Here is a 22,709-nt window from a genome sequence, read left to right on the forward strand (position 1 = left end):
CATGTACTTATGACGGTTTCCGTGTCCTGGGGGGGGTCATGTGATCCCCTTTTGTGGCCTTCTGATAAGCAAAGTCCATGGGGAAGCCAGATTCACTTCACAACAATGCTATTAATTTATCAACCGCAGTGATTCTCGTGGACCAAAAGGTCGTAAAATGGGGCAAAACCCGCTTAACAACTGTCTTGCTTAAGAACAGAATTTTGGGTCTCAATTGTGATCGTAAGTCAAGAGCCACCTGCATACTCTTCTGTAAGCATTCCACTCTAAATTCATTTGATCTTGTTAGTGTAATTATCTTGTATACGTTAATGTATACGATAATATACACTTCTGATTTGCATATTTTCTTCTCTTTTTTCGCAGCGCTGTTGTTGCTACAGCGAGTACAGCTTTTCAAATCCTATGTATATGCAGTGAACCAAGCTGCTATTCTTAACACACAGACTCCACAAAACCTCAAAACATTGCAGTGAGTGTGAGAGAATCTGAGGGATATTTACCTCTCGGTGGGCAACTTCCAATTTCTTGCACAATATCAGTAGCGAAAAGCTATAACAAAACTGCTTCTGTATAGTATCCAAGAAAGCTGTCCATTATGTCAGCAGGAGCTTCATTTACCAGGTCAAAACTCCTCCAGATGTTCTTTCTTATACTCCTAAGTGGGATTTTTAGAGCCGAGGTGGCGCAGCAGTTAGAGTGCAGTACTGCAGGCCACTTTAGCTGACTGTGTTCAGCAGGTCAGCGGTTCAAATCTCACCGGCTCAAGGTTGACTCAGCCTTCCATCCTTCCGGGGTAGGTAAAATGAGGACCCAGATTGTTGGGGGCAATGTAAATATATATATATACATTGCTTACTGGTGTACACCGCTTAGAGAGTGCTTGCACTTAAAGCGGTATATAAGTCTCATAAATAAATAATAAATAAATAAATTTTGGTCCCTGCTGCAAGGTCCCTTCCAACTTTATTGTTGTTGTTGTTGTTGTTGTTATTATTATTTATTCTTCCTGACTCCAGCTATTCTGGACTTTTTTAATGCTTGTTATCTCTCCATCAATGCCTACCAGCTTTGGCACCCTTTATTTCCCTGTTTATTTATTTGTTTGTTTGTTTGTTTTAAGTTTGGGGTGTTGTAGACCAAGGGGCAGTCCTATCCAGCATCTTTTCTCTTCTAAGGGAAGACAAAGTGGAAGAAGAAGGACAGGTCTTGGCTGACTGAATCCAAAAATGAAATGAATGGAATGCTCCAGTTTCCTCAACAGATACAAAAATATCTCATTCCTAAAACTTAATTGTTGGAGGGACTGCCTGGAGTGTTTTTTCCGTGTAGTGAAGAGAAGTGAATAATTCAATTCTCCTCCTTTGGGGGAGGCAAGTGCTATCTTCCTACACCAGGGGTAAGCAACCTTGGCTCTTTTAGGACTGGTGGACTTCAACTCCCAGAATTCTGAGCCAGCCATGCTGAGGGGAAAGGGAAAGATTTCCAAGCTGAGCCATGCTGGCTCAGGAATTCTGGGGTTGTTTCCAAGCTGAGCCATGCTGGCTCAGGAATTCTGGGAGTTGAAGTCCACAGGTCATAAAAGAACCAAGGTTCCCCACCCCTGTCCTACACCTTGAAAGACACGGAAGATTTGATCAAACTAGAAGAAACGTCCAAGGAAAGATTTTTTACCTCGACATACAACTGCTCCACAATCACGTTGCTTCCAGTAAGTGACGTCTTCAACTGCACAATCAGTCTCTCCATCTCCCTGATTTCCAGCTTGATCAATTCGAATTCCAACGCTGTGTAAGATATGCTGGACTTCTCCATATGCTCTATCTTGACAGTTAAATTTAGCATCCTTTCTTCGTAGAGCTCAATTAATGTGGTGTACTGGCTCACCTATAAATATGTAAAGAAACACAATCCATTTGAGCCGAAGTCTAAAAGATTATTTTTCAAAAGATAAAAGTCTCGTTCCAGCGTCTATTTGGAAATCTCACGGAGATCAAAATACGATTACAGCAAAGTGAGCCCAGAAGCCTATCTAACACTGTCTTTATTTATAGACTAAAACTCATAGCAAAGATTACAGATATAAAAAAAAAACCCGATAAACTAAATAATCTGTAGAATAGGAAAAAGTGTTATCATCGATCAGAAACGTTCTTCCCCTTTTTGATGACTGAATACTATTACTCCTACAAAAAAAAAAATGAAAAATGCAGCAGAATGTCATAGAATTTTTACCCAAACCCTCCTGTGTTTTATTCCTTCATCTTCTTTTAGTTAATCTGATGAAATCCTCTCAGAATTATTTCCAACTCAGTGCAAGAGAGGGCTAGAGCTTTTGGGAAGAACTACCTCTGCCTAATGATGTCATGATGGATTACACTCAGGGCAATTGGCCATGAAATCTACAGCTTTACATCTCCACGACTTTCAGGTCAACAGCTTTGACATGCAGCCTGAAGGATGGGAAGCAGCAGGCACGCCGTCGTGCAATTGATCAAAGGGCACCCAAAGCACAGCTGGTTCAAGAGCTTTTCCTGGCTGAGATGAGGAACTGAATGATAGATACCTGTAGTCCATGCTCTGAGACTGGCGGGAATGACAGCCAAATCATTTTTCAGTTCCACAGAGGGCCAGCTTCGTCTACCCCAACTGAAAGTCCGGCAGCTTTCTTAGGCTTAGACTCAATCCTGAACAGGCTTAGACTCAACCCTGACAAGACCAAGTGGCTCTGGGTCTTGCCTCCCAAAGGCCAACTGGATGGTCCATCATTAGTTCTGGGGGGGGGGCAAATTTACCTCCCTCAGTGCAGGCACGCAACTTGGGTGTCCTCCTGGACTCACAGCTAAATTTGGAACAACATCTATCGGCTGTGGCCAGGGGGACCTTTGCACAGGTTCGCCTAGTGCACCAGTTGCGGCCTTATTTGGACCGGGAGGCTTTACTCACAGTCACTCATGCCCTTGTCACCTCAAGACTGGATTACTGTAACATGCTCTACATGGAGCTACCCTTGAAGGGCGTTCGGAGGCTGCAGTTGGTTCAGAACGCAGCCGCGAGAGCGATTGTGGGCGCGGTACAAGGTACGCCCACGTGTCACCTATCCTCCGTGAGCTGCACTGGCTTCCTGTGGGTCTCCGGACGCAATACAAGGTGTTGGTTATCACCTTTAAAGCCCTTCATGGCATAGGGCCAGGTTACTTACAGGACCGCATTCTGCCGCACAGTTCCCAGAGACCGGTGAGGTCCCATAGATTGGGCCTCCTTCAGGTCCCGTCGGCCAGACAATGTCGGCCGGCGGGCCCTCGGGGAAGGGCCTTTTCTGTGGTGGCTCCGACCTGGTGGAATCAACTTCCCCCCGAGGTTCGAACTACTCCCACCCTGCCAGCCTTTAAGAAAGCCATTAAAACGCTCCTGTTCCGGCAGGCCTGCGGTTGATGTCCCCGGGGGGGGGCAGGATATGATCGGACTCGCGGTATGACTGTATTATTTTATTGTTTTATGATTGTTTTAACTCTGTACGCCGCCCTGAGTCCTTTGGGATTGGGCGGCATATAAATAAAATTAAATACAAATACAAATACTGACACCTCTCAGCATCTTCTGCCTCGGCTTAGACAACTGTCCCACTCAACCAAATCCTAAGGCTGGCCAAGATCCACAGCTTTCCCATTTGCCAATTTTACGGGCCGGAGTTATAAGCACATGTTGTAAGATTCCAAAATCTGAGAGTCTTTCCAAAGCTGTCAATTTTGCCCCCCCTTTAAACTTCAGGTCACTCTACAGTGCTCTGGAAATGATTCCTATTTATGATGGTCACATTGTCCCAGGCTCATGTGGTCACCTGTTGAGACCTTCTGACAAGCAAAGTCAATGGGGAAGCCAGCTTCATTTAAGAACCATGTCACTAGCTTAACAACTAAGTTGTAAAATGAGGCAAATTTCACTTAAGACACGCCTCACGTAGTAAGAACAATTTGGTGCTCTGTTGTGGTCGTCAATCAAGGACTACCTGTATTATATCTCTTGCTATTCTGTGGACACCAATGAATTCACCCCAAACCACCATTGCAACCAGGAAACCGGTAAGAACCAAACTGAGATTTAGTCTCCTCAAATAAATCCTCATTTATTCACTGACCGATCACCCAGAGCCAAAAGCAAGCCAACCACTTTGCATGAATTAATGAAGAAGTAGATAACTTCCCAGTGACAAATGCCCGGTGACAGCAACAGATCTGGGCTGGGAGGTTCTTGATATAGAGGGGGAAGAAACCCACGTAAAAAGTGCTGTGGGGGAAGAAACCCACGTAAAAAGTGCTGTGAAAATCGTAAAGTAGGCTTTACCTATTTTTTAAAAAAAAGAGAACAAAAAGACCTAACCCAGGGGTCTTCAAACTTGGCCCTTTTATGACTTGTGGACTTCAACTCCCAGAATTCTTCAGCCAGCTGTGCTGGCTCAAGAATTCTGGGAGTTGAAGTCCGCAAGTCATAAAAGGGCCAAGTTTGAAGACCCCCGACCTAAGCATCTCTCCACCAGCAATCGGCACTCAGATCAGCATAGATTAACTCCAAGATTAACATCACACCAACCATCAAGACGCAAACAATACCACAATCAAGAAACTGCCAAAGAGCCAACAGTACACAACCCACTTAAAGAATCTCTTAAGATCATCCTCACCAACACTGACAGGGCAAGACAGCAGAAAACAAACCTCACTCCTTACCAGCACTGATGATGTTATCTAGTTTGGATAATGAAACGTCTGCAAGAAAACAAGCATGCTCAGAGAGCAGCAAGGTCCCCTATCTCTAAAAACAGAAAAAAAAAATCTGAACAAATGGGAAATCTAAACCCTGTATATTTACCAGCATTGCACCATTCAGTTTTATTTATTTTATTTATTTATTAAAATTTATAGACCGCCCCACTCCTGCAGGACTCCGGGCGGCTAACAATAAAAACACAACATAACTTAACAAAACAAACAATACAGTAACATTCATCCAGGGGTCAGATTTTATAAACCCCAGGCTGCTGGAAAAGCCAGGTCTTAAGCAGCTTGCGGAAAACCAACAGGGTGGGAGCGGTCCTAATCTCCGGGGGGGGGAGCTGGTTCCAAGACGTGGGCGCCATCACAGAGAAAGCCCTCCCCCGCGGCCCCGCCAAATGGCACTGCTTGGCCAACGGGGCCTGAAGGAGGCCCAGCCTGTGGGATCTGACCGGACGAAGGGAACTATGAGGTAGTAGGCGGTCTCACAAATAGCCTAGCCCTGAGCCATATAGGGCTTTAAAGGTAATAACCAACACCTTGAATTGGACCCGGAGACCAATAGGCAACCAGTACAGCTCACGGAGGATAGGTGTAACGTGGGTATACCGAGGAGCACCCACTATCACTCGCACGGCTGCATTCTGGACCAACTGTAGTCTCCGAATATTTTCCAAGGGTAGCCCCATGTAGAGCGTGTTGCAGTAGTCCAGTTTTCCCATACACATGGAGATGCATGCCCAAGCCAGGTTTTGTACAATAAGTAACTCTCATATAGGAGAAGAATAGGTAGAGCCTGGAGTCGGAGTCAAGAGAGAAATCAGCCTCAAGTCATTACGTTGTCACAAAGAACCTAAGTCTAGATGCTCTTGAATTCTCTTGACCCTTATTTAGTGCCATTTTAGTGCTGACCATTAGTTGACTAGGTTCTTGGATATAGACTTGATCAAATAGATCATCTTAACAAGAGGTCAATGTGTGGTCCTGATTCTTCAAACTGGATATAACAACAACAACAACAACAACAACAACAACAACAATAATAATAATAATAATAAAGTTGGAAGGGACCTTGGAGGTCATCTAGTCCAACCCCTTGCTCAGGCAGGAAACCCTGTACCATTTCAGACAAATGGCTGTCCAGTCTCTTCTTAAAAACTTCCAGTATTGGAGAATTCACAACTTCTGGAGGCAGGTTGTTCCACTGGTTAATTGTTCTAACTGTCAGAAAAATTCTCCTTAGTTCCAGTTTGCTTCTCTCCTTGATTAGTTTCCATCCATTGCTTCTTGTCCTGCCTTCAGGTGCTTTGGAGAACAGCTTGACTCCCTCTTCTTTGGGGCAGCCCCTGAGACACTGGAACACAGCTATCATGTCCCCCCTCATCCTTCTCTTCATTAAACTAGACAAACCCAACCGTTCCTTGTATGTTTTAGCCTTCAATCCCCTGATCATCTTTGTTACTCTTCTCTGCACTCTTTCTAGAGTCTCAACATCTTTTTTACATCGTGGTGACCAAAACTGTATTCCAGTATTCCAAGTGCGGCCTTACCAAGGCCATGTAAAGTGGTATTAACACTTCACGTGATCTTGATTCTACTGTATCTCATCGGGGTACTTTAGGCTAACCCCCAAAACTTTGTTTTTTCTACTTTTCAGTTCACTTCCCTTCTGAGCGATTTCGACCACAGAATCAAACCCCAGAAACTGAGGTTTGTTAATGGATGGCAGTGTCAAGATAACAAATGGCATTAAGCAAAGAGTCCTCAACAAAGGGACTCTGGTGAGAGATTACAAAAGCAAGATAGGACAAGTTGTAAGAACACGCCGCAACCTGGGAATGGCTGAAAATGGATAAAAGCTGTGTCCTCGCATTCCGTTGAGTCCCGGCCATTTTCAAAAAGAGTGATGCGTTTATAAAAGACATCAGTCTCTTGACTCTGCAAAGAATGGCTCCGACAGGGTGCTCATTCAGAGTGAAATGTCCATTAAACACCTCTTCCAAACGGTCTTAACCCTGAGATACAATGAGCAACCCTGAAAATTATCTTACTTTTTTTTTCTCCGTATTAAAAACAAAATATCAAAGCAAAATCAGTATCTTTGACACCACCGGAGTGAAGCAACCTTAGAAAATCATGTTGGATAAAAGTCTATGGAAGTTCTCAGTCCTCCAGATCACAGTTGACCCAAAGGTGCTGTTTCAGGAGGCAACTGTTTTTCTTTGAAGATGTTTCGCTTCTCATCCAAGAAGCTTCTTCAGCTCTGACTGGATGGTGGAGAGCTGAAGGATTTATACTCCTTGCAGACAGCTGGTCATTTGCATTCTTTAAGAGAGTCATTGAGGCCACCTGGAGGTTTATCTGTATCCTTGGAGTCACCTGAGTGGTGCAAATGGGTGTGGAGCCTTTTTGGAATTGCTGAAAGGATTCTGTTGTAGACTGGATGACATCACCCACCTCCAGTCTACAACACAGGAACAGAACAGAAGATATAGAACAGAATGGAATGGAATGGAAGGGAAGGGAAGGGAAGGGAAGGGAAGGGAACGGAAGAATAGAATAGAACAGAATAGAATAGAATAGAATAGAATAGAATAGAATAGAATAGAATAGAATAGAATGGAATGGAATGGAATGGAATGGAATGGAATGGCAATGGCATGGCATGGCATGGCATGGCATGGCATGGCATGGCATGGCATGGAACAGAAAATATAGAATAGAACAGAATAGAATAGAATAGAATAGAATAGAATAGAATAGAATAGAATAGAATGGAACGGAACGGAATGGAACGGAACAGAAGAATGGAATGGAATGGAATGGAATGGAACGGAACGGAACGGAACGGAAGGAGAGGAGAGGAGAGGAGAGGAGAGGAGACGAGAGGAGAGGAGAGGAGAGGAGAAGAGAAGAGAAGAGAAGAGAAGAGAAGAGAAGAGAAGAGAAGAGAAGAGAAGAGAAGAGAAGAGAAGAGAAGAGAAGAGAAGAGAAGAGAAGGGACTTGGGAGGTCTTCTAGTCCAACCCCCTTCTCAGGCAGGAAACCCTATGTGATTTCAGACAAAACTTTAAAAACTTCCAGTGTTGGAGCATTCACAACATCTGGAGGCAGGTTGTTCCACTGATTAATTGTTTTCACTGTCAGGAAATTTCTCCGTAGTTCCAGGTTGCGTCTCTCTTTGATTAGTTTCCATCCATTGCTTCTTGTCCTGCCTTCGGGTGCTTTTGTGGCAACCCCTCAAATATCAGATCACTGCTATCATGTCCCCCCTCATCCTTCTCTTTGTTAAACTAGAGAAACCCAATTCCAGCAAACGTTCTTTATATGTTTTAGCCTCCAGTCCCTTGATCATCTTTGTTGCTCTTCTCTGCATTTCTTTGATGGAATTGGAAGATCGTTGAAGATCAAATTTGGTTGGACTTTGGGAAACACCTTTCTTCTGCCTCTACAAATGACCATCTCTGGGGACAACAGAAGGAGAGGAGACATGGTCCTTGATCACCCCATTCCTATTCCTGCTATAAAGTTATTGTTGGAGAAAAGTATTTCTGAGTCCGATTCCAGGCCCAAATGCACTCCGCTCTTGATTTATAGGGCCAGATTTATCTGAGATATATTGCAAAACTGAATGTTATCTTTATTCTTCAAGGAACTATTGGGAAAATGAATGGCCAGGCCAGTCATTGACTAAAAGGAAGCAGCATGGCTATAGTTTTGCTCATAAATCACCTTGCTAAGCTGTTCCCCATGTCAGCTCAATTCACTCCCTTTAGAAGTAATGCAACTCACCTCTGAATTCAATGGGCTTGTATCTAAATGCTGTTCTATGCAACCAAGACCATTTCCTACTGCATAACACACGCAAGAAAGCATGTTGTTGTTAGTTGCGAAGTCGTGTCCGACCCATCACAACCCCATGGACAACGTTCCTCCAGGCCTTCCTGTCCTCTACCATCTTCTGGAGTCCACTGAAGCGCATGCCTACTGCTTCAGGGACTCCCTCCAGCCACCTCCTTCTCTGTCGTCCCCTTCTTCTCTTGCCCTCCATCTTTCCCAGCATCAGGCTTTTCTCCAGGGACTCCTTCCTTCTCATTAAGTGGCCAAAGTCCTTGAGTTTCAACTTCAGGATCTGGCCTTCTAAAGAGCAGTTGGGGTTGATCTCCTCTAGGACTGACCGGTTTGATCGCCTTGTGGTCCAGGGGATTCACAGGAGTCTTCTCCAGCACCAGAGTTCAAAGGCCTCAATTCTTTGGCGAAGAAGGCATGACTAACACCTAATTTTGAGGGAGTACATGGCAAAGGCACACACACACAAAACTCAGTGTGTCGCCATGTGTCACACCCTTGCCATCAATTCCGATGTACAGATTGAAACAAAAAATTATTTTTAACTTCCAGTAGACCGTCTCCAACTCCTTCACCCCATCCTTCTTGCACGTGTGTGTGTGTGTGTGTGTGTGTGTGTTTCTTTCAAAATGGGTAAACGTCTCTCTGATTATACTGCCAGGAAATTATGAATATTTATGGCCAGAATTCATAATTGAGTGCTCTGTCTTTCCTTCTGATTAATTCAAGGACACCTCATTTATTGCTACCATGCCAAGTTGCTGGAGCAGTCAAACCCACTTCTTCAGGACATCTAATTGAAACTTTGCATATTTTTCATCAAGTGGCCAATTTTAAAGGCCGGTTCTTCACTGGGAAGGGGCCCTACCCACCCTCCTCCCCCCAGCCTTTCCAAAGATTGAAGAACTTGAGAATTATTTATGGGTGGGTTTCTCCCTCGAATTTTGCAAACAACGGCCAGATTCACAGAGCAAACAACAGCGCCACGTCTAACTAAGGAACTTAGTTTTAATTCAAATTGGGTGATACAGGTTGGGTGAGATCTGCCTTAAAAACAGTAACTGCGAGAGGGACCTTGGAGTCCTAGTGAACGATCACTTGCCTATGAGCCAGCCGTGTGCAGCAGCAGTCACAAAAGCCGATACAATCCTGGGTTGTATAAACAGAGGCATAGAATCAAGATCACGCGAAGTATTAGTACCGCTTTACAAAGCCCTAGTAAGGCCACACCTGGAATACTGCAGCCAGTTTTGGTCACCATAATCACAAAAAAGATGTTGAGAGTTTGGAAAAAGTTCAGAGAAGAGCAACTAAGATAATCAAAGGTCTGGAGACTAAAACATACGAGGAACGGCTACGGGACTTGGGTTTGGCTAGTCTAAAGAAAAGAAGAAATAGGGGAGATATATAGCAGTGTTCCCATATCTGAGGGGCTGCCACAAGGCAGAGGGAGTCAGGTTGTTCACCAAAGCACCAGAAGGAAGGACAAGAAACAAAGGTTGAAACTGACCAAAAAGAGAAGCAATCCCCGTCCATCCATCCATCCATCCATCCATCCATCCATCCATCCATCCATCCAACTATCTATCTATCTATCTATCTATCTATCTATCTATCTATCTATCTATCTATCTATCTATCTATCATCATCTATCCATCCTTCTCTATCTATCATCTATCCATCTCTCCCATCTATCTATCTATATCAATCCATCCATCCATATATCTATCTACACATCCACCTTTATCTATCTATATCTATCATCTATCCATCTCTCTCTGGTCTATCTATCTATCTATCCATCCATATATCTATATACACATCTATCTATCTATATCTATCTATTCATCTATCCATCTTATCCATACATACATCCTATCCATCCATCCATCCATTCATCTATTCATCCATCTATCCAACTGTGCATCTATCTCTATCTGCTTGTCAGTCTATCTATCTGTCTATCTATTCATCTATACATGTCTGTCTGTCTGTCTGTCTGTCTGTCTGTCTGTCTATCTATCTATCTATCTATCTATTAAACTTTTATGCCACCCATCTCTCACACAAGGTAACTCTGGATAGCTTCCAAGCTTGGCTTTCCTTGACGTTGTCATGACTCACAGACAAAGATCGCTACAGGCTCAGGTCTTTCCCATGCAGAATAGGCCCCCATGTCACCCTGACAGCATAAGAAATTAAGGGATCACATTCTTTCTCAGCTTCCCTTCATAAGAATCCCTCCAACATTAAGGAAGCTATCTATGAAGCAAAACCTTGATGCACCTGAGAAGGTCTACCTAAATGTCAAGGGCTTGCTACCCAATCTGCTATCTTTTGTTTCGGTCTCATAACAATAAAGGCTAAAGCCACTTACTTTTGAAAGTTCACTCTCAAATTTTGCTGAGAGCTGCTGAGCCAGAATTTCAAGGCTTTCTACCTTCTGTACAGGAAATGTTGTATCAGGCAGGTAAACTGAACATTGGCACATTCCACGGTCATCCACGACGCCGGTCACATTGGTAAATGGCTGGAAAAAAAGATTTAAAAGAGGGAAGCGTCAGCAATCAGAGGCATTTCACTTTGTTGATGCTCACCCTGAAAAAACTGGCCACGAATACTTAGAAACTTACTGAGACATAAATAAAAGCTATTCATAAAAAAAAAAACTTGGGAAGAATAATTAGAGTCCCTGTTACATCGCAAACTGCCCCTGATCTGAAGCTGTTCAAAGGATTAATGCTTTGCGGAATGACTCAAGCAAAAATACGAAGCAAAACAGCCTTTTTCCAATGAAGAATGCTTTTAAAATGATCTATTGGCCAAACCGAAAGATGATAATGGAATCTACAGTAGTTAGTTTACTAGGTTGCTTTTCATTTTTGTTTTGTTTTGTTTTTTAACATTTTCTTTAAAAAAAAAAAAAAGCTGTTCTTCCGGACTGGAGAATCTTGAGTTTTAATTGAAAACAACTTGATATCATATATCTAAGTTGATTTATTGCATGGTGCTCTCACTTAGCCAGTCAATACTAAGCAGGCAGAGAAGAGGGTGGGGGGGGTACTTTAATCCATTATAATTGACTGAGAGAAAGAGACAGAGAGAACATCTAGCTGAACTCAGCTGCCACCTGGGGGCCTAAGATCCTGATCGTTCTTCCTATAGATTTGATTTCTCTACTATTGCTTCTGCTCGGCTCAGCAGTTTTTCAGGAAGCCCAGAAAAACAGCCCTTGAAAGTTTGCATTGAAATAGCTTCATGATATCTCTGATGGCCACAGGCGTCCTTGTTTGGAACCTCATTTGTAATTCCTCATTAGCCAATTCCAGGCTGTAGGAAGCAGGTGGTCCTCAAGGCAACTGGACTATCTTGTTTTTCTTTGGAGACATTTCACCTCTCATCCAAGAAGCTTCTTCAGCTCTGATTGGATGGTGGGGAATGGAAGGAGTTATACTCCTTGCAGACAGTTGGTCATTTGCCTGCTTTTAGAGAGTCGTTGAGGCCACCTGGAGGTTTATCTGTGTCCTCAGGGACATCTGAGTGGTGCAAATGGGTGTGGAGCCTTCTTGGAACTGCTGGAAGGACTGTGTTGTAGACTGGAGACAGAGGATGTCATTTATATTTATATTCTGTTCAGACAGCTGGTCATTTGCCTTCTTTTAGAGAGTCGTTGAGACCACCTGTGTTGTCAGGGTCACCTGAGTAATGCAAACAGCTCCAAGAAGGCTTTGTATTATCCAGGTGACCCTGAGGACACAGATAAACCTCCAAGTGGCCTCAATGACTCTCTAAAGAAATGCAAATGACCAGCAGTCTGTGAGGAGTATAAATCCTTCCATTCCCCACCATCCAGTCAGAGCTGAAGAAGCTTCTTGGATGAAAAGTGAAGTATCTTCAAAGAAAAAACAAGAAAAGTCCAATTGCGTCACGAAAAAGCATCTTTGGGATAATTGTGACCTAGCTGACTAAGAATCTCCACAGACTTTTGTTTTTCATTGGGTTTATAAGGGTGAACAAGTTCATGGTGAAGAAAAGAAACTAGACTTTCTTTTTCTTTTTTTTTAATGACCCTGTAATCCCTTTTATCGAGGTGGAGACAGGATGACTGAATGGAGCTGAGCGTTTACTGTCTGGATGCCCTTCCTGATGCCTATGCAGAGTTCGCAGCAATATTTTCTCTTTGCGCCCTGATAGAGAAACATCTGCCCCTGTCAATGATTGAACTCTCAACCTTCTCAGCAGCAGGCGAGTGTCTTCACCTCTAGGCCACTGCACCACTCCAAGAAAAAAAAAACCTAGATATTAGGTCAGATAATTCCCAAGTATTCTGTGATTCGTAATTATATAATTAACCCTGTTTACTGTTGAGCTGTTTTATGTTGGGAGGAAAAAAAAAATCTAGTTTACGTCTCTGTTTCCTGAGGCTGAACATGACTTTCAGGCTCCAGAAAGTTCTTTGAGGGTTGTCTCTCCTTCCCAAACCGGTTTCTGAAGAATTTGGTTAAAATGCCATTAAAAGGAAATGTACGTTTTACTGATTCGAAAAGTAAAACCTCAATGTTTCCAGACACTGGAAATTCAAAACAAAAAGGAAATACTTCTGTTCTACATCTGGTTAATTTTCTACATCTAGTTAATTTTATACCTGGCTCTAACGGTACATCAACACCTGAAAAGTAATCACGTAACTGTTTTGGAGAAGAGTTGCTACTAGAAATGTGTAAAACCCTTTGAACTCAAAATATTTTGAGCTCAAACTCCTTCCATGATATACATTTTTACTGGTCACCTAAATGTTTACTCAGTCCTATACCTATCTACCCTGACTAGTCCTAGAGGAGATCAACCCCGACTGCTCTTGAGAAGGCCAGATCCTGAACTTGAAACTCAAGTACTTTGGCTGCCTAATGAGAAGGAAGGACTCCCTGGAGAAGAGCCTGATGCTGGGAAAGATGGAGGGCAATAGAAAAAGGGGATGACAGAGAATGAGGTGGCTGGATGGAGTCACTGAAGCAGTAGGCGTGAGCTTCAATGGACTCCAGAAGATGGTAGAGGACAGGAAGGCTTGAAGGAAATCAACCCCGACTGCTCTTTAGAAGGCCAGATCCTGAAGTTGAAACTCAAGTACTTTGGCCACCTAATGAGAAGGAAGGACTCCTTGGAGAAGAGCCCGACGCTGGGAAAGATGGAGGGCAAGAGAAGAAGGGGATGACAGAGAATAAGGTGGCTGGACAGAGTCACTGAAGCAGTAGGCATGAGCTTCAATGGACTCCAGAAGATGGTAGAGGACAGGAAGACCTGGAGGAACGCTAACCATGGGGTCACAATGGGTCAGACTCGACTTCGCAACTAACAACAACAACAAATACCTACCTACTTGAGTTCTTTTTTTCCTCCTTAAAAAAAATAATACAGAAGTGAAGAAGCTTCTGGGTTGAGAAGTGAAACGTTTTCAAAGGGGAAAAAAAACAGTTGCCTTTGAAGAAAAGCAACTTTGGGACAAGTTTGACCTGGAGGATGGAGAATCTGCATAAAGAAATCAAAATAGATAGATAGATAGATAGATAGATAGATAGATAGATAGATAGATAGATAGATAGATAGTCCTTCCTAAATAAATATATATGTATTTGGGGTGCATGAGATTGCAAACAGGGTTTGCCTTAGTTCATCGCCGATGGATTTTGGAACTAACCAGCGCAAGGGTCTATGTAGATTCTCCATCATCCAGGTCATGGTTGTCCCAAAGGTGCTTTTTCAAGGGGCAACTGGATTTTTTTTTGGGGGGGGGGTTCTTTGAAAACATCGTACTGGTCATCCAAGAAGCTTCTTCAGTTCCCTCTTATTTTTTTTTTTAAGGAAAAACAAAACAAAACTTCTTTGGGACAAGCACTGTAAGAGTTTCTGCAAAAGGTTTCTTACTTAGTTGTCTTCGGTATTAGTGATTTATAAAGGCACCTCACCTTGAAAGGGACCTTGGAGGACTTCTAGTCCAACCATCTGCTCAAGCAGGAAACCCTTTACCATAGATAGATAGATAGATAGATAGATAGATAGATAGATAGATAGATAGATAGATAGATAGATAGATAGATAGATAGATAGATAGATAGATACAGGGATAGCTAGAGATAGATAGATAGATAGATAGATAGATAGATAGATAGATAGATAGATAGATAGATAGATAGATAGATAGATAGATATAGACAGACAGACAGACAGACAGACAGACAGATAGGGACATGGATAGGGATAGATAAATGATAGATAGATAGATAGATAGATAGATAGATAGATAGATAGATAGATAGATAGATAGATAGATAATTAGGTAGGTAGGTAGGTAGGTAGGTAAGTAGGTAGATAGATAGATAGATAGATAGATAGATAGATAGATAGATAGATAGATAGATAGATAGATAGATAGATAGATAGATAGATAGATAATTAGGTAGGTAGGTAGGTAGGTAGGTAGGTAGGTAGGTAGGTAGGTAAGTAGGTAGATAAATAGATAGATAGATAGATAGATAGATAGATAGATAGATAGATGATAGATAGATAGATAGATAGAAAGATAGATAGATAGATAGATAGATAGATAGATAGATAGATAGATAGATAGATAGAAGCCCTACCCTGACTTGTTTCATTTCATTCATTCATTTCAGTTTCATTGCAAAAACCATAATTTTTAAAAGAAAGAGAATTTTAAAACTTTTTACCTCTGCAGGACCATTTGGCTCTGGAACTGTGGGAGGCCGATACAGCACGGTAGTTGCATACTAGAAGACAGATAGATAGATAGATGGATAGATAGATACAAGTGTTGTTATTGATCTGTTTTTAATTGACGACCTGCACAGTGTGGAACACTGAGTATTGAATTTCTGCATTTCAAACACAGCCAGGAGTGATGCACTATCTATCTCTGGGAAGGTTGTTTGTTTGTTTTTACGGGGTTTTTTTGTACCTCCGCGTTGCTTTTTTGACTCCTGGCAACAACTCTGGTCAAATCCGTGCAATTTTCTTGGCTAGGTGTTGTGGAAGTGACTTCCTTCTGCCCAGAGCTGGGACAGAGACAAAGACTTGCTCAAGCTTACCCAGTTGGCATTGTGTCTAACAGCAAACTAAAACTCATCGTTTCTCAGTTTCTACCTCACTGCCTTTAAGCTCCACACCAAACTGGCTATCTCTGTGTATCCTGTGCATAAAAATGCTACCTTCACACAGTGATAAGCAAACATGACGTGTTCCTGCTGACAAGGGCTGGGCTATTCAATGATCTGATGGAGAAAAGACTGCAAGCACGGGGTTTTACCTTTCCTCGGAGAGTTTGCTGAAGGATTGCGTGGAGAGAGAGAGAAAGAGAGACGCTAACGCGATGCATTTTTTATTATCCTTTGGAGCAGAGCTAAGGTGATCCATCTCTCCCATTTCATATGTGATGTTTTCATTGGAACTAAGGACCTTGTTTCCCTCGAAGACAGCTCTCTGGTCCTAACTTGTCCTCATCCCAGAATTTAGATAATTAGATGCTAATCTTTCCTCTTGTGGGGAACCCCACACTTCTCCAGCTTATACGGCGTGAAGGATGGGTCAGCTCTTTAAAGCAGCTATATCTTTATTCATATTCCTGAAGAAACATGAACAAAGACGTATCTTTGAGTTGAGTTCCATCCTTTGGAACCCTCAGAGACCCATCCTTGCAGAGTTTGAGGCCAATGCCTTGGGAATTCAAGTGTTCTTCCATTCGAATCTCCAGAAACTAACTTAGTTTCCAAGTTCAGATGCTGGAATTCTAAGAACAGATTCTATAATTGCACTTTCCAGTAAGAAGGAAGAAGATGTAATTAAGCAACATGGATGTGAGGTTTTCAAGAGCAATTCAAGGATGGAAAAAGCCCTTTTAGGAGCGTTTTCCAACCTGGTGAGGACCTCTTTCCTACTTTGCTGTGGAAAAATAGGTGTAGTGACATGGCTGAGAGATTCCATAGTCCCTCAAATGCCTGGCGGGAAATTTAAAAATGCATTGCCTTGGTTGAGTCTGGTGCCAATGAAAATACTATTAGGAAAATATCTTGCGATGTTCAAGAACCTAGAAGGATGAAAGCAGACAAGAATGTGTCCATCTTCTCACCTCCATCTAAAGAGGCTCTGAAAACCAGAAGTTTGCCATGGATATGAACTTCTCTGACCTCTTGGTTTACAGTTTTAGAGTATCTGATGGTGTCTCCTTTGCATCTAATACATTTAATAAATGTAGATCATCGCTGATTTACCAAGATCCCTTGACGGATGGACTGGGTATTAAAACAGAGGAGACTAATGCAAGGCAAAATTTAACCCCTTCTGCAAAGATGATTCTTAAGGAGAGACAGAAGCTTCTCTCTTCTCCAGCTCCTCATTCCAAAATTGCATAGAAATCCTTCTAGAAAAGACTCCCCAAAATGTCCAATATCGCAGGCCTGCTATGGTGTCCTGTTCATCCTTCCTTTGGTTGCACCTGAATACACTTAGCAAGCATCTAGGAACTGCTGTTGGGCTCAAAGATCACCTCAGATGGGGACTGCAGCCAAGAAATTAAAAGACGCTTGGTCCTGGGGAGGAAAGCTATGGCAAATCTAGATAGCATACTAAAAAGCAGAGACATCACCCTGCCAACAAAAGTGCGTATAGTCCAGGCCATGGTTTTCCCAGTTGCAATGTATGGCTGTGAAAGTTGGACCATAAGAAAGGCTGAGCGCCAAAGAATTGAGGCCTTTGAACTCTGGTGCCGGAGAAGACTCCTGCAAGTCCCCGGGACTGCAAGGCGACCAAACCGGTCAGTCCTGGAGGAGATCAACCCTGACTGCTCTTTAGAAGGCCAGATCCTGAAGTTGAAACTCAAATACTTTGGCCACCTGATGAGAAGGAAGGACTCACTGGAAAAGAGCCTGATACTGGGAAAGATTGAGGGCAATAGAAGAAGGGGACGACAGAGAATGAGATGGCTGGATGGAGTCCCTGAAGCAGTAGGTGTGAACTTAAATGGACTCCAGAAGATGGTAGAGGACAGGAAGACCTGGAGGAACGTTGTCCATGGGGTCGCAATGGGTCGGACATGACTTCGCAATTAACAACAACAACAACAAGGAACTGCTGTACATTTCATCTCCTGTTTTTGATGATCCCGGCTGCCATAACCATTCCTAGGAAGATTCTCGTCAACTGGCTAAGAGGACCTTTGAGGCATGCCTCTATATTCACTTTAAAAACAATCAATGTGTGTAACTGAAATAAAGACACATTTTTTCACCAATGATCCCACTCTCCCCTTCTCTGCATTGATTTATGGATTAAAAGCTGTTGCGAGGAGACTATCTCTAAGATTGTGCACAAGGCACACTGGTGGGTTTATAAAAAAAAAAAAAACAAGCGTTGGATTGTATTATTCTCTCTTCTGCAGCCTATAGTTGCAGAATGATAAACTAACAAATCAGAGCTCTTTTGTAAAATTAAGAGCCCACTATGATCTTCCTCAGCTTAAACTGGGTGTCCTTCTAAGACTATAATTCACCAGCACCAGGCCTCAAAAATAGGTGAATTGCAAACTTTTCTTACCACGTCCTTGGGCACAGCTGGAGTTGTATTATCTGCAATCGCATTCTGCACAAGCAGCAGCAGTCCAGCAGCTGCAAGGAAATTCATCTTGTCGGTCTTGACAGATGTGAGGAAGGCCGAAAGGAGAAAGCCTGTTTATAGGGCTGGCAGGGTACTTCCCCGCCAGAAGCTGGAAGTGAGAAGGAGGAAGTTGCGCAACTGCTAATCTCAGAGCGGTGCCAATACAGGTGGGTGACACCACTGCCCAGTGAGTCACGGAGTCACGTCCCACCACAAACTGTACAAAAACCTTTGAGTTCTTTGTTCCATGTTCCTTATTAATCAAAGCCAGTCATGGTGGTCAGAATTTCAGAAAAGTGTTTCTAAAAGATAATTAAATGCAGGAAATAGAAGCTCCATCATTTTATGCAGTGTAGAAATGAGAGAGAGAGAGAGAGAGAGAGAGAGAGAGAGAGAGAGAGAGAGAGAGAGAGAGAGAGAGAGAGAGAGAGAGAGAGAGAGAGAGAGATGATAAAAGATAGAAGATAGTTGATAGAACAGAAAGAGAAGATAGATGAGAGAAAGAGAGAGAGATGGATCAGAGATGGAGAGAGAGAGAGATGATAAAAGATAGAAGATAGAAGATAGTTAATAGAACAGAAAGAGAAGATAGATAGATAGATAGATAGATAGATAGATAGATAGATAGATAGATAGATAGATAGATAGATAGATAGATAGATAGATAGATAGATAGGCAGGCAGGCAGGCAGGCAGACAGACAGACAGACAGACAGACAGATAGATAGATAGATAGATAGATAGATTAGAGATGGAGAGAGAGAGAAGAGAGAGGCATGGAAGATAGAATGATAGATAGATAGATAGATAGATAGATAGATAGATAGATAGATAGATAGATAGATAGATAGATTAGAGATGGAGAGAGAGAGAGAGAAGAGAGAGGCATGGAAGATAGAGTGATAGATAGATAGATAGATAGATAGATAGATAGATAGATAGATAGATAGATAGATAGATAGATAGATGGATGACAGACGAGAGAGATGGATGATAGATGATAGATAAATAGATAGACAAATATAGATATAGACATAGGTATATAGATAGAAGAAAGAAAGACATGGATGAGAGAGAGAGAGATACAGAGACAACAGACATGATATAGTTTACCATTTAGGATCTTTCTGTTCGGGCAGGGGGGGTGGTCCCTTCTAACTCTGTCGTTCTGTTTTGTTCTGTTCTGTTATTATTTATTTAGATTGGGCATTCATTCTGTAAATAAATTAAAAAGATCCTTCCCAGATCGGAATACTGCATTTTAATATTATTATTCTTGCCCATCTCCAGAATTATAGCTCGGCCTTTGCCGATATTTCACATTTTTATGGATTGTTCTATTTCAGAAGTTATGTCCATAATGTGCAAAAAAAATCATTATAGCAGGAAGTATGGGTTTTTCTCTCCATATTTCCTGTGGAAGCGTTATTTACGGTGCAACCAAAACCAGATTAAATTGGTGCACACGTCTCAGACTCGAGAGACAGAAAAAAGCATGTTTTTTTTAAAAAAAGAGTAGTACAGGGGTCATCTTTTTTTAATTAAAAAGTACAATACATCAGTCAAATTCTACGTAAAAGGGCATTTGCTGCAGCTTACTCTTGTGTGAAAAATCAGATTGCGACAATAGTAATAATACTTTTGCTAATCAAATTCTAAACCAAAAGGTGAGGTTCCGGTGTGAATTAACTAATTATGATCGTGATCGTGAAACATGGACATCTTTATTAAAGTTAAGCTTTAGGAACAATGAAAAAAAGTTCTCATTGGGCCCCATTAATCAGCAGACAAATGAAAGGTTGGAATTCGGACTGCACCAAGTCAAGGAAGAATATGTAATTAGAGGGATAATTAAGATTGCTTTGTTGGTCCTTCGCCCTTCCAAAATTTATATCCCCATTGGGGAAATGCATAGTTCTAAATCGTAGTTTAGGGTGCACCGACCAGCATGCTAAAGGCCATTACGTGAATAACAGAATAACAAGAGCTGAAAGGGACCTTGGAGGTCATCTAGTCCAATCCCCTGCTCAGGCAGGTAATCCTATACCATTTCAGACAAATGGCTGTCCAGTCTCTTCTTAAAAAGTTCCAGTGTTGGAGCATTTACCGCTTCTGGAGGCAGGTGGTTCCACTGGTTAATTGTTCTAACAGTCAGGAAATTCCTCCTTAGTTCCAAGTTGCTTCTCTCCTTCATGAGTTTCCATCCGTTGCTTCTTGTCCTGCCTTCAGGTGCTTTGGAGAATAGATGGACCCCCTTCTTTTTGTGGCCGCCCTTCAAATATTGGAAGACTGCTATCATATCATCCCAGTCCTTCTCTTTGTTAGACTGGACATACCCAAGTCCAGCAACTGTTTGTCATATGTTTTAGCCTTCGCTCCCCTAATCATTTTTGTTGCTCTTCTCTAGCACGCAAGCTGCACCACAATAAAGCGACAAAATGGAGTTGCAAAGCCGGTGAAAGAACCGCAGTATCTCAGACCCCATTCTGTAAGGAATGGACAGCAAATGTACAGCTTGCCAAGAAAGTTCCCCTTCCAGCTCCTAAGGGAATTTACACAATTTTAGACAAAGGCGATTTACCTCAAGTATCTTGTATGTTCTTGGGACATTCTTGGGGGAGAGAAGGAAGCCACCATGTACACACACCAACAAAAACCACAAAAACCACCCCACCCAGCTCAAGATTTCCACACCCAGCATTCTTATCTATATTCTGCTGATTTTCCGTGTCCTTTCACAACCTTGCCTTTTGTGGTGTTGCATCTATGGCTGGCAGACATGATTCCATTCCTTCAGACCTTGGAAAAGTCTCCTATAATATTGGGTTTTTGGTTTTGTGAACTTCCCACCATGTTGGCTAGTGTGCGATGTGGCCCTTGAGCTAATGGAACCGTTGCATGAACTTGAACCTTAGGTGGGCATGCATGTGGCTTCTGTTGAAACCACAGTCTATCTATCAGTTTCTTTACGGCAACTCAGTTATACTAGACTTAATTCCTGAAAGTACACGTTCAAGAATAATCTAGGGAAAATGCCTTGAGACAAACCAACAATCTGCATTTGAATTAAACCAGTAACACACATGGTTTTGTTGTTCAGTCACTATGTTGTAATGTACAGTGAGCACAATGAAGGAGAACTTTTGTAGATCAGGGTTGAAATGTGGGGTCCTTGGTGCTCTCTGAGCTTGCTTGCTTGGTTTCTTCCAGACGTTTCATGACTCTAACTAGGTAACATCATCAGTTCTACTAAGGAGTAAGGACAATTATCCAGTGGAACAGCTTGCCTCCAGAAGTTGTGGGTGCTTCATCACTGGAGGTTTTCAAGAAGAGACTGGACAGCCACTTGTCTGAAGTGGTCTAAGGTCACCTGCTTGAACAGGAGGTTGGATTAGAAGACCTGCAAGGTTCCTTCCAATTCTATTCTGATTGGTTGTATCCAACTGCTCATGACCTCATAGTATGCCAGGCCCCCATTGTCCACTCTCACCCACAGTTTCCCAAATTCATTGCCTTGATGACACTACTAACCATCTCCTCCTCTGCCATCCCTTTCTCCTTTTGCCTTCCATCTCACCCAACATCAGGGTCTTTTCCAAGGACTCTTCTCCTTTGGTGGCCAAAATATTTGAGTTTCAGCTTCAGTCTCTGTCCTTCCAAAGAACAGTCAGGGTTGACTGTTTCTTTAGGATTGACATATTGGATCTCCTTGCAATCCAAGGATATAAGGATCCACACAAGATACAAGAAGCCACGTCATTAGATTATTTCCATTGGTTGACTTGTATTTCCGTGTTGCTTGCAGAATTTCCAGGTCAGATTTGGTTGGAGTCTGTCAATTCTAGACAAGAACGTACCATGTCTTAAATCACTTTTTAGGTATTCTTCTCAACTCATCAGTAGAAGAGGAACTCTCAGCCTGTCTACACCTGCAAAAGCTGAGATGGAGACATCTAAGGCAGGGGTCCCTAACCCCCAAACCTGGAACCTGGCCAACAAAGTGGCAGGTGAGCACTCAACTTGCACAAGCAGCGGGTGAGCATGCTCGAGTGCACAGCTCCATTTGTGCAAGCAATAGAGAGTTGTCATGTTTGTTGCAGTCTGGATATGAAGACCTTAACTCTATCCTACGCGAAGGCTGGACTCGCTTCTAGCAAAACCGGTCTTTTGATGATTCGATAGACCTTTTAAACTTTGTTAAGTCAATGTTTCTTTTGCACCGTACTGGCATTTTTATTTCACCTTGTGTATTTAGCAGATCTCGTCTGATATCGTACAACATGCACACTTACGCCTTTGAGTTGTTTTCAGTCAAGACCCAAAGACAGAGAAAAGTTGAGTCTTGTCTCCCACCAGACACGATAGGGAGGGTCCCTCAATATTATTTCCCCCCCCCCACCTGATCTGAATGCAAAGTGCTTCTTT

At 42.5% G+C, this 22,709-nt stretch overlaps 1 protein-coding gene across 2 annotated transcripts in view; it reads right to left on the reverse strand.

Moving 5' to 3' along the window:
• The window catches only part of OLFM4 (olfactomedin 4), a 38,217-nt gene extending 19,837 nt beyond the window's left edge, over positions 1-18,380 (reverse strand). Inside the window, exons 1-4 of one of the 2 annotated variants that reach the window (XM_039347273.1) lie at positions 18,225-18,380; positions 15,347-15,406; positions 10,999-11,151; positions 1,675-1,887 (exon numbers count right to left, since the gene is read on the reverse strand). In XM_039347273.1, the coding sequence (XP_039203207.1) occupies positions 1,675-1,887; positions 10,999-11,151; positions 15,347-15,406; positions 18,225-18,311 (513 nt within the window). In that variant the 5' untranslated portion in view covers positions 18,312-18,380. The remainder of the gene's footprint in view (positions 1-1,674; positions 1,888-10,998; positions 11,152-15,346; positions 15,407-18,224) is intronic. The other variant, XM_039347282.1, reaches the window with a different exon arrangement.
• Between the last annotated feature and the right edge of the window lie 4,329 nt (positions 18,381-22,709).

This window comes from Crotalus tigris, unplaced genomic scaffold (assembly GCF_016545835.1).
Source record: "Crotalus tigris isolate CLP2741 ecotype Arizona unplaced genomic scaffold, ASM1654583v1 scf7180000017556.1910191, whole genome shotgun sequence".
In the NCBI taxonomy this organism is placed as follows: Eukaryota; Metazoa; Chordata; class Lepidosauria; order Squamata; family Viperidae; genus Crotalus; species Crotalus tigris.